Raw genomic sequence first — 17,560 nt, 5'->3', positions numbered from 1 at the left:
CTACAAGTTTTTTTTCATAATCTTCTCTCTAATATTTGTTTAATGTCTTAGGCCTTTCTAAATTTTCGGCATCATTTGGCTAATTAAAAATTCCATTGATCTTCATATGAATCTAATTAAATATCTTCCATATTTTAAAGGTTAAGTTACAAGTTTAGTTTCTAAACGTGGATGTTACGTAGAAGTGTTCCATAAGCTCCTAGAGGAATCCACTGTGAGTTTTGGCACGTGTTTACAAAAAACAAGTGGAAATTGCAAGCCACATAATCTGGGAGTGTCCTATTACTAAAGTGGTATGACCTAGGTTTATCTCAACTAAAGTAGGTGTGCTTTGGGATCATAGACATCAATGAAACTATATCAAGGCCATTGACGTTGGATTTTTTAAATGTGTGTCTACTATGGATCTGGATAAGGTAGTTTGATCATTGCATGACAAATTTGGAGAAGCTAGGAACAATATGGCGTTCCAAAGGCAACAAACTTAACACTAAGTTAATTTGTGATTCCATAACCAAATACATTTTTGAAGGTTCATCATAATTGTGCAAAATCTACTGATCAAGGCAAATGGGGTAATTTATCTCCTAACATCTCCAGTCATTGAAAAAATAGTTTCTTTTTGGAAATTGTGAACCCAAATGTTGGAATCCAAGATCCAATTTAGGTGGATTAGGGTGGTTGCCTTGAGACAATTTGAGTGTGCTTACCTGTTGGCCTTAATTAAGTTTTTCCCTCACTATCAAGAGTGGAGCTCCTTGAAGCTAAGCTATGATCATTTTATAGTAGACTGAGCATTTCTTACTACATATATCAAATATCTTGGTTGAGTCAAATTTGAACGGAATTAATCTATTGAATGATGATATTGACTTTTTGAAGTCTCTTTCATTTAGGAAACAAAGAATCGTGGCAATGAGTTGGAGATTGTCGCTAATTATAACCATATTTCTTATGGTCATAATACTCTTGCAAACGATGTTGTAGTACGTAAAGCTCTGGAATTTCACATATCTTTAATTCTCAATTCTTTTCACCTATATGCAAAGTTTAGCTTTAAGGATTTTGCCTCTTTGTTCTTGTCCTAACAAGGAAAAAAAAATTACTTAGTTCATTATATATATATCCAAGACCACAAAATAAACCATTAAAAAGTTTTTTTTTTTTTTTGTACATAAATCCAAATTTAGGTAGGATCATTGTTCCATTAATATTATTAATTAAGTTCAAACATCCATTTATTAAAAAAAATGTGTGTAAACACACACACATATATATACATACATATATTCATACATATAAAAAAATAAACTTTGAAAATTGAAATTTATTTTATTTATATATACATACATACACACACGTACGTACACTATATATGCAAGTATAATAATGTGTGTTTTATATTTTGGAATAATATAATATACCAACTTAAATAAATTTCATATAGTGAAGATGCATGGGCAATATATCATTGTATTTATTAAAATATTATGAGAGAGAGGGGGAGGGTTTTGTATATATATCTATATTTGATATGTTATTGTTAAGTTGGGGAGTAGGAAGCAAACTCCATTGGTGTTGTCTTAATAGTAAGACAATTTTAGTACATTTCCCCTAGCACAAGGGACAACTAAAACAATCCTAGCTAATCCAACCAATCAATATCACAACCGTCCACAAATAGCATACATATATATCTTATAATATTTCAATCAAATCAATCACCGACCGAAATTCTATTCGACTATTGTCTAGTAAGATACTTCCAAATTACCCATCGCAAAATTCCTCCGTCAAATTAAGTACCTTAAAATCCACGTTATGATCAAATTGGAGCTATTAGGAGTGTAAACGGATTGGATTGGGAGACATTTTCAACCAATCTATATTTTCAGGTTGGTTGCGTTGTCAACCCGAATAACCCGAATTAAGTTTCCAACTTCAACCCATAATATATGGTTGGTAGTCAAGTTGTATTATTATTATTGGTTTTTCTCATTTCTAAATTTTAATACTTATAAATGGAAATCATCAATCATAAATCAAATATGTTTCGCATCAAGTTAAGCAAAAAAAAAAAAAAAACTCTCGAAGTTCATAAGATTGTTTAACTTTTATTAAATAAATAAATAATAATAAAATATTATATATATATATATATATATATATATATATTATTAATTTGGGTTGGACTAGGTTGATTCGAATTTTTCAACACATACAACCCAAGACTCAACACAACTCGATAAAAATCAAAATTTTCAACTCAACCCAACCCATATAATATAAACTGAATAGTCCGGATTGTCCGATTAGTGATTTATTCTTACACCTGAGAAGCTATACATTTCAAATCCCACACATCCTTAGGTAAATAAAAAAACGAACATACATATAAAATTAAAAAATAAATGATAGAATATACTAGAGTTATTTTATTATTATTATTATATATAGTTGAAGTAATAAGATGTGGGAGAAAAAATGGGATGGATTGGAAGAAAATGTAGGAATATTAATAACTTTATATTATAAGCAATATGCATGCATGTAGATATGATATAATATATATATATATATATATATATATATATATATATATATAATAGAAAGAGAAAGAGAAAGAGAAAGAGAAAGAGAAGGGTTATCCCACAAAAAGGGAAAGAGAGAGAGTGTAGAGATAGGATGGGGAAATGGGAAACCGTTGAAATTATGTGTCAGACCAAACATAGCTTACAATTCATTGCACTTTAGATGTAACGTTATAAAATCATAATTCACAATAATAATTTCTTCAACATAATATATATATATATATATATTATTTACACTATTCAATGCACTTGAAATCTAACCTCTATTTATTTCTTTCTTTTCTTCTAAAAAAAAGAATTATATACCTATTTTTTTAACAAAATTATTTTTTTTATTGAAAAAGCATGAACAAAATAATTTGAAATTGGATTGTTTTTAAATATAGTTAGATCAAGATGGTAAAATTTGAGAAGTTATATTCGTAAATATTTTTAGCGGTTCTATTATTTATGATCATTTTTTCTTTTGAGATTTTTTTCAAGATTTATAAAATTAGTAGAAACAATCATATTTTTATTTAATGATAATACAATCGTGTTATAATAAAATTATCGTAAATTTTTTAATTTGTATTTGGTAATATATATATATATATATATATATATATATATATATATTAAGATTAATAAATTGTTAGATAGTTACCTATTTGACACGAAATCTAAAGTTTAACGATTAATTATGCAAGTTTTTAGAATTTATTATTAAACTCAAAAATCTATTAAACACGTACGCTTTTAATAATTAACTTAGGCACGTTTGGATGAATTTTTTTGTGTGTTTTGTATGATAGATTTATTAGTTAAGAATTTTGTTTTGATATGTCTTTCCAAAGGACCCTAGATTTGAATAGTGAAGGATAAATAAATGAGGGATTAAATATATAAAAATCAAAATGTCCCTCTAAATACAAAATTAAAACTCCATAGATTTTTATCTACTATCATAGTATAAAATTTCCGACGATATTTTCATTGATATTTCCACATTTTCATATAAGTTTAATATCAACATAAGAAGTCAATTGATATTTTCTTTATATTATAGAAAAATTCATGAAATATAATAATTAAACGTACAACAAAATATATCACCGATGTAAATATAATATAATTAAGTAATATAGTTATGTTGTTGTGTTAAAATCATAAAACGTTTATTTACTAATTTAAATTTAATTTTTATAATTTTTTCAGAAATATAAATTGAAATTGAAGCTTTATCGATTTTTCATCAAAATTTCAGTAAAATTAAAACCTCGATATTTCCATCAATATCGATATTTTAAACATCAAAGACAAATTCTGGAAATTCAAAGCCAATTAACTCTAAGTATAAATTGATTCATCAAACCAAGTATAGAAGTGAAAAGAAATTTACTCTAATAAGCTCAATTAGATACAAACTATCTACTTAAAAACTTATGTTGCATGTATACGTATATTTATAACGAAAGAAAGTGAAAATCGTTGAATATTGAAAGATAAAATGAATTTAATTGTTAGAAACTTCTAATGAAATTGAAAACCATCAAATCAAATTAAGATTTGATATAATTTCATAGACAAATTTGACATGCATGTACGGATGTCAAATTTGTAATTTTTTCAATATGAATGAGTTTATATGTTTGCTTTTAGTCGAACAACAATTAAATTGAGTTAAATTTCACATATATTTCAATTTTTATATTTATTTAAATTTTATTTTGTATTTTGGACAGCAACTTAGTTCTTCATTTGTGACATCTCATTCCAAAATTAAAGACTTCTCTCCATTCTTTCTTTTCTGTTGAGAGCAAGTATTCAAGAATTATACAATATCCGAAGTTCAAGGCAACAGTTCTACCTAAGTTAATCATTGTATCCCACTAAGACGATCGTTAAAGTCTGCTTACAAGCCCGTGCATAGCTAATAATTGTCTTTAGGAAAATTCTTATCAGAAGTGTGTGCCTTGATTACGGTTTGAATATACAGAGATTTTAATATTCTTTCAAGTATACTTTATCGTATTAATCCTTGTTATATATCATCTCTCGCTTAAGTATAGTTGCTTCCAATTGAGTTGTAATCAAATTGTTAGTGTATTCAGTTCGTATTATATTCAAAATATTCCCCCAAACCAACGACTTAAGTTTGAATCTAATCTAAATTTTCATCAAGCCTAGGTGTATATATATATTAGCCAAATTTAAATGAAAAACATCATTGTAAAAAATAGTTATGAAAGGGTGTTGAGAAAGTAATACATGTTGGGGATTATTTAATATATATATATATATATATATAAATAATTTGAGGACATGATTTTATGGGAAGAACAGAGATGGGAGAGATGTAGTTTGACTATTTTGGTGAGGTGTTGACTTTGTAGATCTGATTAGAAAGAAAGAAGGAAAATGGTTGTTAGGGAGGCATGATTCATGAGACAACAACAATTTAAAGCTTTGGCTCTGTCTTGGGAGCAACCAAACTCCCTAACCAAATTTCTCCCTCATTTACATTATTATTAGTATTAATGTTGTTACTATTATCATTTCTTAAGTTTAAGTTTAAGGATTATATTAAGTAATTATAATCGATAAAGACAAAAACATTCAGTTTAACGTTAATGAAGTACAAAACAATTCAATGAAATTTGGTCCTATCTAAAATTGTGTAGACTTGGATAAGATGTTAAAAGTAAAACATTGATGTTTCTTATCCACACCATTGATTTTCTTTAACGAAACTTCTTATTAACATTTTTTTTTTGGATAATTTCAATCTTTTAACAGTAATTCATACTATAAATAATGTTTCTTATACATACGTGACAAAGAATTTAATCAAAGAAAGATGTGAGAAGAGATGTAATGACATAAGATATATGATATAAATATGACTTTAAAAAGAAAGTATGTCACATGTGTCACACTAGAGTTTGGTTTGTCTCGTTATGATTTAATCTAATGTATAAGTTTAGTAAAAAAAAACCCTTAATTTCAATGTCATCCTTATGTATTTCACATTATCTACAACTCAAATATGATAAATTAATTAACTTAAACAAAAACAAACACACAAATATTATACTATAAAGATTACTAATTTTAGTTTTACATTTTAACTCACATCTAAATATCCCATGTCATTTTCCTCATAAATAATATAAACAAAATAAGTTTTTTTTTTAATACTCGATTGACGAATGATCATGGTCAATTTTGGTAAATACCAGTAGTGCTTGATCATCAATCAATCAATTGGTTTCTTAATCGAATGCTTACGTAGTAAAGCAAAGTGAATGAAAAAAGTCCATTAATTACCGAGGTCATTTTAATATACATGAAAGTAAGTTTCTCACATGTCTTAGAATCTTCCATACTTTTTATTAAGTTAAGACAGTGTCACATAACACAAAAAGAATCGGAGATAATGATGATAACAATAAGAACGAAGGAGGGCTATCGAGATATATATATATATATATATATATATATATATATATATATATATATATAACCAATAATACAATAATATGAATAATTATAATATATCAAACCCAAAATTAAACTACATTTTCCCTTAAATAAAAAGTAGACAAATTAAAAGCATTTTTCCCCTTTACAAAATTAAAAAAAAAAAAAAAAACACACACACACACACACACAGAATAAGAGAAATTAGATTAGAGTGATAAAAGAAAGAAAAAAACTTAGATAAATTTTCATGACTGCATTTGCAAAGAAGCAGGCATTATTTGACAAGCCTTGAAAAGGGCAGAAGCGTAATTTAAATTCGCCGAATTAACAAAATTATTAAAATTGTTATTATTGTTGTTGTTATTATTGTTATTATTATTATTATTATAATTAAACCCAGCTTGCTCCAGCGTTTGGACTTGCCGTTTCAAAAACTTCACATAATGCACCGCCTCGTCCAGCATCGACGCCGTATCCATCTTCGTCCCCCCGGGCACCAGCCGCTGCAGAATCCTTATTTTCTGGCTAATCCTTTCCCGCCTGTGCCTCGCCGCCACACTCTGTGGATCTTTCGATATTCTCACATTCCGCCGCTTCGGCGCCTTTATCGCCTCCGGATCAATCTCCACCGGCTGCATCGCCGCTATTCTAAATATCATCTCCCTCATCGCCGCCATTCCTCCCCCACTTACCCCGCTCCGCCTCTGCCGCGCCGGAGCTTCCGGGATTATTGTTGGGGTGGTTTGGAATAAGGAGGTTCCGGGCGGCGGGGAGTAATCGGAGAAATAAGGCGGTGGGATTACTGGGAGTAGTTGAGGACAATTGTTTGGGAAGAATGTGGACGACATGTCGGATGGGGAGAGTGTGGATTTCAGAATGTCGATATCGTCCATTGGGATTTGGGGATTTGATTCTTCTCTCGAACGTTTATAAAATGATGTAATTTTTCTTCTTTTGCTCTCTATTGTATTGAGATTTGAAGGGAGGGGAGGGAGTGTGTATTGTATATATAGACCAACCCTAAAACCTCTTTCTTTCTTTTGTTTATTAATTAAATTAATGTTCTCTTTTCTATTTCTCTTATTTAATATAATATTTTTTGTTATTATTATTATTATTATTATTGGAATTATTATATTTTGCTTTCTTAAAATAAAATAAAAAGACTTCCATGCTTACCTTTGTTTCAATAAATGATTACTTGTTTGCTTTTATTGGACAAATGAAATTAGTGGGAGAAGTGTTTTCTCTGATACATTTTGGCTACTTAATACTTTTCTATTTTTTATTTTTCTTGTGACGTTTTTAAATTTTGAATTTGATTTCAATTTAATATTTATGTTTTAAAATTTTATAAATTTACGAGTTTTGTTTCAATTTATATTCTAAATTTCAAGATTTACATTTTTAACTTTAATTTACCCATAATTTAAGGGTAATGAACGAACTAAAGTCACGTCTGAATGAGAAATTTTGAGAATATGATTAGAAAAAGGAAAGATATTACATATAGTAACAAGGAGCATGTTAGATCATTTCTTGGGGAACTTTCTGAGTATTCTCCTACAATTTACGTGAGCAAACACTCTTATTAGTAAAAGTACTCCTAAAATTTTAAAACGTCCAAGAACAAAGTGAAGCAAAAAAAAAAAGTTCAAAGAAATTATTTAGGCTTATTTAAAAATTTAAAAGTATTGATAAAACATCACGAAAAATGTTGTATAATTTAATTAGAGGGATTAAAAATGTTATCAACAAAAAGATTCCTTTACATTTAAGCTATAAAATATGAAGTTTTTTTTTTCTCATAATCATTGGGGTATATGAGGAAGAAGGAAACAAAATTAAATAAAACTTAGAAAAAGAGTTTTTAAAATTAGAAGGCATAGGAAGTTGAAGTAGAAGAAGATCCAATAATAATAATAATAATAATAATAATAATAATAAAAGAAATGTCCTTAACTCTCTATTTATTAATGCATTTATGATCCTCAATGGCAATCCTCCCATCATGTGTGGGCCTATAACTTACCCAACTTTCCTAACCCCTTTTGGATAATATTTCTATTTTCCAATTAAGGACAAATTTTTTCATTATTTTTTTATTACTCCAAATAATATATCTTAACTTTATTTTTTATTTAAAAAAAAAAAAAAGAAGAAGAAGAAGAAGAATTGCATAATCAAATCATTCTCAAGATTCCATAGAAGCAACATATACTAATATGGATTATTAAAGTATCATTTTGATTCTAGAGTTTAGGATTTGTATAATTTTAGTTTTCTTTCTTAATAAATATTAAATTTCTTTTATGAACTTTTTGGGCTACTAGGCTAGATCATATTAAGTGAGTGGACTTTGCTTTTCTAGGTGTCTTATCCCTCTCATCTTCTCTATCCCTATCGTGACATTGTTATTTTTATAAAGTAAGTTCGATATCAAAAGAAAAAAAAGATATGATAAGAAACTCTTGCATCCAGCTCGAAATTTCGATCTCTTTGGTTCTTGCAAAAGAGAGGAAAAAGAACCTCATTTTCTTCTTTCGCTTTTGTAAAGGGTTTAGGGTTAGAAAAGCGACAATTTGTAATCCAATGATAAACCTAATCCAAATCATAAAGAGTTAACACAATTAAATTTTGAACAACATGAAGTTGAATTGAACTTTATATATATAGATTAATGAACCAAAACAATATTTTAATCCCTATATATATATATAGATTCACTTTCGGGATTATATTTTACATTAAGTGAGAAAAGAAATGCAACAAATTAAATATCCGTAATTCATATCAAATTGATCTCAAGCTTAATTTGATGATCTGATATCTCATCTGTCTTCATCTTCTTAAATTAAATTTATTAAAAATCCTCTTAATATATACATCTAATTAACTAATCTTAGCTAATTAAGTTGACAAATTGCTTTTAACTTTTTTTTTTTCTAGAAAAATGTAGCAAAACCCATTAAATATATAGCTGAATAGGTCAGAAATTATATGTTAAAAATGTATTCCTTTTCTTTTCTTTTCTTTTCTTTTCTTTTACTTTACAAATATAGGTATTAAATTTAAAAATAATTTAAATATAAAAGAGATGCTAGAAATATTTGGTTTGATTTGTTTAAATATAAAAATGGAGAGAGAAAAAGGAAAAAAAAAAAAAGATATGTTTGAATAAAGTGAAGTGCATGAATGGGAAATGAAATATGTCTGGAACAAAGTAACAAGTGATATAATTAATATCATTATATATATATATATATATATATATATATATATTATATTATTATTTTTGGGTTTGGATGTTTTTGCCTAGAAAATTTGGATCTCTCATGAGGAGAGAATTCCAAATGGGGAAACCCCACAATCACATGTAAAATGTCAGAATGAAAATTAAACTCTTCATTTTAAAAGGGAAGAAAAAGAAGAAAAAGAAGAAGAAGAAGAAGAAGAAGAAGAGGATGGGAATAATGCAAAGTTAAGCCATCCCCAACTACTAAGTCCCTCCACAGTGTCCTCACCATTTGTCTATTCAATGAATTTCAATTCTAAATTATAATAATTGTCCACCTCTCAAATTACGCGCTTCTCTCTTATCGTCAACCCTATTACTTTCTATCTCGGGTTAGTTATTACGAAGCATGTCGACTCTTGTTATTAAATGACTTGATGATCATTATTTAGGTTTCTTGGTTAATTATCGTTTGTTTTGTTGATGTATGCTTATTTTTTCTCTGTTTGTTAGCGTTATCTTATCTGTTGTTGCAAATCAATCGTTGTTTTATGTTTTAGTACACTCGTCAAAGTTACTAGGATTTTGTTGGTTTTCTCGTTGACTTGGATGTTCTTCAATAGTCTACTATTATATTTCATGTAATAATTATAGTATCATCCAGATTGCTCACAGTGATATATTTCACAAACGTACCAAATGCATAAAAAGTGATTATCAATTTGTGTATCGTCATCTTATGGGTGATGATGTTAACATATCTGTTAGTAATCAAAATCTTTTTTTGTATACAATAGTTTAAAATTCCAATGCGTAGAAGGCATCGCTTAAAATAATTAACATGGATTGTTATTTTTTAATTGGAAATGTAAACTTTTATATCTCATATTAAACTTATAAAAATATCGTAATAAAAAGCTAGCTTGATTTAATTAATGTATATTACCAATCAAGGGGTCGAGTTTGTAATATCTGGATCAGCCACCACTTCGTGAATTGTTGGAATGCAAAAAGAAGGTAGAAATATCTTTTTTATATATCTAAAATTTGGGTCTAATTTTTATATCGTCTTTTAAGTTTTAAAATGTTACCCTTCTTGTTTTTCGTAAGTTTTTTGAGTTTTGTTTCAATTTAGCCTATAGTTTTCACAAATGATACACTAACTAATCACTTTCGATCTTTAACATTATTTTTTTATTAATTGATTTAAAATAATCATGAAATGGATTTTAAAATTTTAAATATTTATGAAAAATAGTAACAAAACTTAATTAAGTATAATTCTTTTAAATTAATTAATAGAAATCTTAAAATTTAGAGATAGAGATTAAAACAAAACTCAATTATTTTATAAGTAAAATCGTAATTAACACTTTTGAAATACTGTGAAACCTAAAAATGTAATATTGTGAAACCTACGTATCAAATAAAAACTATTCTAAACCGACTAAAAGATATGTAAATCTATTTTTCGAACCATTTTTAAATATATCAAAATATTTATAGAATACAACAAAAATTAAAAAAAAAATCTATCAATAATTCTATCATGGACACAAACAATCGTCTATCTTATTTCATCTAATATTTCATAAATAGGTTTGTGATATTTTGTTTTTTTAGTTATAAGAAGTTGGTTTAAAATAAAAAGGAAATTAAGAAGAAAAAAGAAATAGAATAAAAATGGTGGAAAGTAAAAAAGGGTTTGAGAAAGATGTCGGCTTGGCTTGCTTTTTCTCCGGTAAAGCCGACGTCCGACCGACCATATATACAAAACACAATAAATAACAAAATAATAGAAGAGAACTATCAAAATCGACGGTTATTATTCATTCAATTTTTTCCCCCAAATTATGGGCAATACCCCCCCTTTTGGATGCTTCCTATTAATATCATTTTCAACATATAAATTCTCCAACAACATTTATTTCTACTTTTACTCGTTAAATATTTAGTGTCTAAGTGATAATAAGTATTATCAATATAGAATGCGTTCTCTAATCTTCTAGAAGCAAACGACTCCTTATATTTCTAATCAAATACAAAAGGTTATTTACCTTAGTGTTGTATTCACATTCAATTATGTTGATTTATTGGAACCAATTAGGTCAATTTTTTTTCTTCTTAAATTGCTCATTAGTTAATTTAATTGTTTTTATAATATATTTAGACATACATACAAATATCTATGGGTTAGTAATTGTTACTATCAACAGATTTACTCTCTTCAACTTTATCGTCGTTAACTTAGTGGTTATTCTGATTGTCAGCTCTTCTATAGTTTATTTTCCATATTTTTCTTTTAGCTCATTGTCAATATATTTTCTAGATCTGTCACTGATTGTTACACACAAGAATCAAACTAGTTCATTTAAATGAAATCTAAACCCTATTAAACGTGACATTTATTTGGTTTTCATATTTATACGGTTAACTTTAAAATGGTTTTAGCTCTAAGGTTTAGAAGAACGCCTAAACCTCAAGTACATAATAACTAATAACTAAGTTTTGAGTGACTTGTAGGAAGGTAAATGCAAACTCGAGATAACTGAATAAACAATTTTGAACTAGAGAGAGGAATGGCACACTATTTGAGAAGGATAGAGAGAGAGAGAGAGAGAGAGAGAGAGAGAGAGGTCTGACAAACTCTGAAGCAGAGAGTGAAGGTGATGATAAGTGGGCAAGTGGGGGTTTAATTTCTTTTCTGATGGATGGATTCTTCTTGTAAATTGCTAAACCGTTACTCTAATGCTCTAATGCCCCATTCTTTTTTAAATTCCATTTTCACTCTCACTACTCTCTTCCTTGCTTCCAACTCTCTATTATGTTTAATTGTTTCCCACAATCTTTATATATATATATATATATATATATATATATAGCTAATAGGAAGAATATGTCATTTTTGGTTTTGACAATCCCTTTAAAAGTGTATAGCTAACCTTATTTCGTGTAATGATATACTGTACTGTTCTGATATCTGATCTATATATCTCTTTCTTTTCATTTTGGCCTTTCTCTTTCAAACCCTATTTTCTTAGCATTTATTGCCACACTCATGCAACCTCTCTCTCTATTCAATGTCCCATATTGCACTAGAAGAAATCTGGTCTTTAATGTCGGGTGGAAAAAATGAAAAATAAGCTTTAATGTCGGTTTTCAAAAAGCGGATGTTTAATGTCGGTTTTAAACCGACATTAAAGCTTTATCTTTAATGTCGGTTTAAAACCGACATTAAACATCATGTTTTTTAGAACCGACATTAAAGGTTTTTTTTATTTTTTTAATTTTGTAAAAAGTTGAATTTTTCTCTCTCTTACTTTACTCTTTTCTCCTTTCTTCTCTACCAAACCCTAAACTTTACTCTTTTCTCCTTTCTTCTCTACCAAACCCTACGAAAGAAGGTTTTCTCTCAACATTTCTTCCCTTTCTTCCTTTCTCAATCTCATCACTTTCTAATCTCCCCTTGGCTTCCAGTCAAAACCTTCATATTCCCCACCTTCACCATCGCCGCCGTGAAATCCGCCTTCCAGAGGCTCCGACTACTCCGATACTGTCTCACCGTCGCTGCCGTCAATGGCTCCGACTACTCCGATACTGTCTCATCGTCAATGGGTCATCTTCCATCTCCATCACCGTCGCTGCCGATACTGTCTCGCCGATACTGTCTCACCGTCTCATAAAACTGGACATCAAGCACTAGTGTACGAGAGTTTAAAAGCTACAGAGTTTGATGACGGGGGGATTCTCTGCCAACAGAAAAACTCTCCAACGAAGAAGATAAGACTTTATTCCAAAACTCGTAGCTTCTTCATTCACTCTCTCTCACACGCTCCAATACATCTTCTGCGTGCCTTACACGCTCCTTCCAATACAATTTTCAGTACAATCACCAACCAAATTGATTCCAAAAACCAAAAAATGTCGGCTTAATTTTCTGGTTTCAGCTCAGCCCCCCCTTCCCCGGCCCCCTTCTTCTCTTCTTTCTTCTCTCTCAGCTTTCAATCAGGTACGCCTTGACAAAACTTCCTATTAATTTTTTGAACTTTTATTTTATTTTTCATGTCTTTCGTGTCGATTTCTATGTTTCTATCCCTTCGTTTGATTGTTTTGGATAATGGGTTGGCTTTAGATTTCCCTTTCAAGATCTGGGTTGTGGATCAATTTTGGGAATTTCTATAAATTTTTCATCTTTTGTGTGTGTTTGTGTGAATGACTTGCTCTTGCTTTGAACTTCCTCCTTTTCTATGTACCCTTTTGCTCAAATATTCTGGGAATCTCTCATTCTTTACTTTTTCTTCACTTTTCCCCAGTGTTCATATTCTATCCTTTTAACCACCTGCATTGTTCTTACTATAGAGACTTAGTTTTATAATGAATATATAACAGTTTACAATTGTATAAATTTATCTTATCCTAGAAGCAACACTTTTGGGATAAGCCTGCTAGTGATAAATTATAACTTTGGACCATTAATTATAATTATGGATGTCAGAGTCATCATATACCAAGTTGGAACATTTTGTTTGGGGGTAAAAGGTGTTAAAAAAAGTTTTATGAATATGAAGTGTAGAGGTAGTTGATATTTCAGTTTTCTCTAAACAAACTGGTGGAACTCCCCAGGTATTTTGCTCTAATTCAAGTTTTCAATATAGAAAGCTGTGTGAAACATGTACAATGGGGGCTATACTGCTGAAGTTACAAGTTTGTCACCTAAAGCCACAGAGAATGATGTTTATGACTTTTTCTCTCATTGTGGCACGGTCGAGCATGTAGAAATCCTCAGGTGAATTAAACATGAATCCCCTGGCTTAATCGTTTATTACAGTTTGTAAGCATATGTGTACCTATTACCATTATCTTGTTATACATAAATCAAAAGCTTTGAAACAATTTGACAAGGTATGCTAAAAACCTGTTTCAGTTTTATCAACTTCAACGAGATCTTACATAGGAACTTACTGGAGCTTCAATAATCAATTAATAAACTTGGAAAATATGAATTTCATATTTGTTATTGCTGTTGCTGTTGTGTCACACCGTGATTGTAAGTCAACTCGACAGCTGTTGTCTTTAACTCATCTGCATATACCATCAAGGCTATGGCGTACTGCAGAGTCAATTGGTTGTGCATTGAAATTTATAGCATTTTGTTAACCTTCAGTTTGCTAAGATGGATGGAAGTAGAAGTTTAAAGTTCACCTTCTGTTCAAGATTCTCAACCTTGGTAAGTATCCTCATTCCCAACGCTTGTATATGGAAACAAATTCTAAGTTAGGATCGAAAATTTCTTAGGTCTTATTCAATAATCATTTAGTTTCTTTTACAATTATAATTGTTGGTTTTTACCTAATGACTTTTTTTCACATGATTTCTAGATTTGAATTCTCAACCAAATTCGAATAACAAAAACAAGTTTGTAAAGACTATCAAAATATGTATGATTACGTTCTTGAATTATTTTTCTGGGCAGATGCAAGCATTGCAAAATATGTATGATTACGTTCTTGACGCGGAAGGTCAAATGGGAACAGATGAAGCTGGTGATGGAGCTGGCCCTGACACTGTGGAGAGTGGCCAAAGTGTACCTGTTGCTGCTGGTGCCGGAGATACCAACATTTGTGGTGGTATTGTTCAGTTGTATTGGGAAAGGATTCTGGGACGAAGCTTAGATTTAAATGGCCAAGTTCGTCAAGTTGCCCTCAAGGTAAAAAGTTCTGGATTATGATTCTACTAGAAAGCTGTCTGTGACAACCATCTTAACCTGGACGACTTTTTTGTGGATACTTTAATGTGTATGTATTTCCAGGCCATAGTAAGCTTGTGGGTTGGTGCTGTGATTAGTAGCTGGTGCAATTTCATAACTGTCTTGTATGTTGGTAAGTGTTTATAGATTTTGCTTCTCAAAACATTTACATCTTTAATTTCTTTGATGATATATATCATTTACCTATAACCACTAAAGAGATTTAGAGTGTTTTTGGTTGATTTAGATATTTGATATCATTTAGATATTTGTACAATAGTGTTCTTTGAGCGTTCCGATATTATATGTAGATAACAATTGTTTTTGTCGTGCTTGATTGAATGTAGATAACTGTATATTTTTCCAGGTCATTTTCTACTAGAGGACGATGATAAGTTTCTAGATAAGGTTTGAGCTACAGTTCAGGAAGAGGAATGTCAAGCCCTTGCTGCATTTGGTGCCTGTTTCCAATATTAATAATTGTTTGAAGAAGCATTTTCGAGACCTTTAAAATGTCGTGATTTTTGAATTTATATATAATTTTGTTTGGTTGCAGTTAATTTTACAAGCGTGTTTTCATTGTTGGTGGAATCAGACTTGAATAATATGAGATTTATGTGCTTTAAGATATGAATGGGATTTATTGTTGCTTTAAGATATGAATGGGATTTATGTGCAAGTGCTAATAGCATTTTCATTGTTGGTGGAATCAGACTTGAATAATATGGTTTCCTACGGAATGTGACTTGTAGTTTCAAGTTTGTAGTTAATTTCACTTGTTGGATTCAATGTTGGTTTATAAAAAATGGACAATAATACAACAATTAAATAAATATAAATTTCTAAAAATGGACAAAAAACAAGCCTTTGATGTCGGTTTTAAACTGACATTATTGGCCTCTTTAATGTCGGTTTTAAAACGACATCATAGCCCAATCGACATTAAAGGGCTTCAATAACACTATCAAAGATGTCGGTTTAAAACCGACATTAAAGCCAAACCGACATTAAAGGGCTTCAATAACACTATCAAAGATGTCGGTTGAAAACCGACATTAAAGGCCTTTAATGTCGTTTTTAAACCGACATTAAAGAGGCCTTTAATGTCGTTTTTAAACCGACATTAAAGTCCAACCGACATTAAAGGCCTTTAATAACGCTCGCAAAGATGTCGGTTGTCAAGTGACATTAAAGCCCTTTAATGTCGGTTTTAAACCGACATTAAAGGTCAAATTTCTTGTAGTGTTGTCTACCCTTTTTCACCTTTTTCTTTCTTTCTTTTTGCTGGATTGTTTTGAGTACTGTGATTTTAGATACTCTCTCGAATCTTACAAGAGGGGTTAGGAATTATCATTTCAAACTACATGGTTAGTATGTTTTAAAAATAAAATTTCGATTTTTATTTTATTTTTGTTTAGCGGAGAGATGAGAACACATTTTAAATATTTAGGTACAATATCACGGAAATCTCAACATGTTCCCTCAAAATGATCCGTTTCAATTTTATATTTTTTGACCGAATGTTCATTTATGTTTCATGGAATCTAACACTGTTGAATGACCAAATCTAGGGTCTTGTTGCCTTGTCAATGAGCCAAGATTTAGGAACAGTGCGCCTAACGGAGGTTCAAAGAAGTATATGTTATATAAACTCTTCAATCCTAAATGAACTGTCACAATTTTGTATTGTGTAACAATTTTTTTAATAAAATTATTCTTCATCTGCTCAATGAACATAGTTAATAGACTATTTGTGCCTCAATTCTCTTATTTTTACGTTTTCTGTATTTTTATTTGTGGAGAATTGGTAACTGTGGAGAGTTAAAAAGAAACAATATTTAGATGTAATGGTGATATTGGTTGAAGAAATGGGGAAGGGTGTCATCAGCTTTTGAAAATGCTCTTTGATATGCTTTATTGATAAGACAAGGAAGGTATGAAAGTATCTGTCCTTGTTAAATTGGTAAATGTTAATAGAAAAGGGCATCTTTTTCCATTTCCAAACATGTGGGCTGCAGTGTTAGGGCTTTGAGAAAAAGCTAAAGAAATGGTATTTTTGGTGATGACAAAAAGACAGAAAGTGCATTAATTCAATCCCACTTTCCTTTTAAACACAACTGAGATCTTGTTTGTAATGATTCCCTATTTTTACTTCCTTCTTCTTGGAAACCCATATATAGGCTACCTAGTGATGTTGCATTTAATTAGGATTGTCATACATCCCCCTATATTTATATATACATATTGGTAAATTTATTGTCCTTTTGCCTTCTCTATTCCCATTCTTTTTTTATTGAATGAAAGTACTTGTGTGTGTTACAATGATCACAAAAATGTTAAGATTCATTCATTAATGAGTTGATGCTCACCTATACGTAAGGCAATAATAGATATGACTTAATTGGTCCTCTAATTTTAAACAGGTTAAATTATAATACATCTTTGATCTTTTGATTAATTTTAATTACCGTTGTGTTTTATTTTGATATCGTTAAATACAATTGTTTAAGTTGAATGACA

The 17,560-nt window shown here is 29.7% G+C and overlaps 1 protein-coding gene across 5 annotated transcripts; it reads left to right on the top strand.

The window, feature by feature from the left end:
• The first annotated feature begins 12,588 nt into the window (after positions 1 to 12,588).
• Positions 12,589 to 15,699, top strand: LOC127144036 (sister chromatid cohesion protein SCC2-like). Of its 5 annotated transcripts, none has more exons than XM_051079521.1 (7): positions 12,592 to 13,303; positions 13,950 to 14,080; positions 14,219 to 14,341; positions 14,459 to 14,521; positions 14,768 to 15,001; positions 15,104 to 15,173; positions 15,408 to 15,699. In XM_051079521.1, exons 4-7 carry the CDS (start codon positions 14,468 to 14,470, stop codon positions 15,452 to 15,454), a joined length of 405 nt encoding a protein of 134 aa, XP_050935478.1. In that variant the 5' UTR covers positions 12,592 to 13,303; positions 13,950 to 14,080; positions 14,219 to 14,341; positions 14,459 to 14,467; the 3' UTR covers positions 15,455 to 15,699. The 5 variants fall into 5 exon arrangements, with proteins under 5 accessions (XP_050935475.1, XP_050935476.1, XP_050935479.1 ...); XM_051079520.1 differs by having other exon boundaries at positions 13,918 to 14,080; XM_051079518.1 differs by lacking the exon at positions 14,219 to 14,341 and having other exon boundaries at positions 12,589 to 13,303.
• The last annotated feature ends 1,861 nt before the right edge of the window (positions 15,700 to 17,560 follow it).

The sequence above is a fragment of the Cucumis melo genome, chromosome 11 (assembly GCF_025177605.1).
Source record: "Cucumis melo cultivar AY chromosome 11, USDA_Cmelo_AY_1.0, whole genome shotgun sequence".
NCBI classification, from domain to species: Eukaryota; Viridiplantae; Streptophyta; class Magnoliopsida; order Cucurbitales; family Cucurbitaceae; genus Cucumis; species Cucumis melo.
The sequence above is the reverse complement of the archived record's forward strand: the minus strand, read 5'-3'. Positions and strand labels throughout refer to the sequence as shown.

Bases quoted from the DNA above. Each gene is read 5' to 3' on its own strand.
- LOC127144036 (XM_051079519.1), top strand. From the start codon at position 14,468: ATGGATGGAAGTAGAAGTTTAAAGTTCACCTTCTGTTCAAGATTCTCA. The intron at 14,522-14,767 runs GTAAGTATCCTC...TTTTCTGGGCAG, and splicing joins GTTCAAGATTCTCAACCTTG to ATGCAAGCATTGCAAAATAT. The intron at 15,174-15,407 runs GTAAGTGTTTAT...ATATTTTTCCAG, and splicing joins CATAACTGTCTTGTATGTTG to GTCATTTTCTACTAGAGGAC.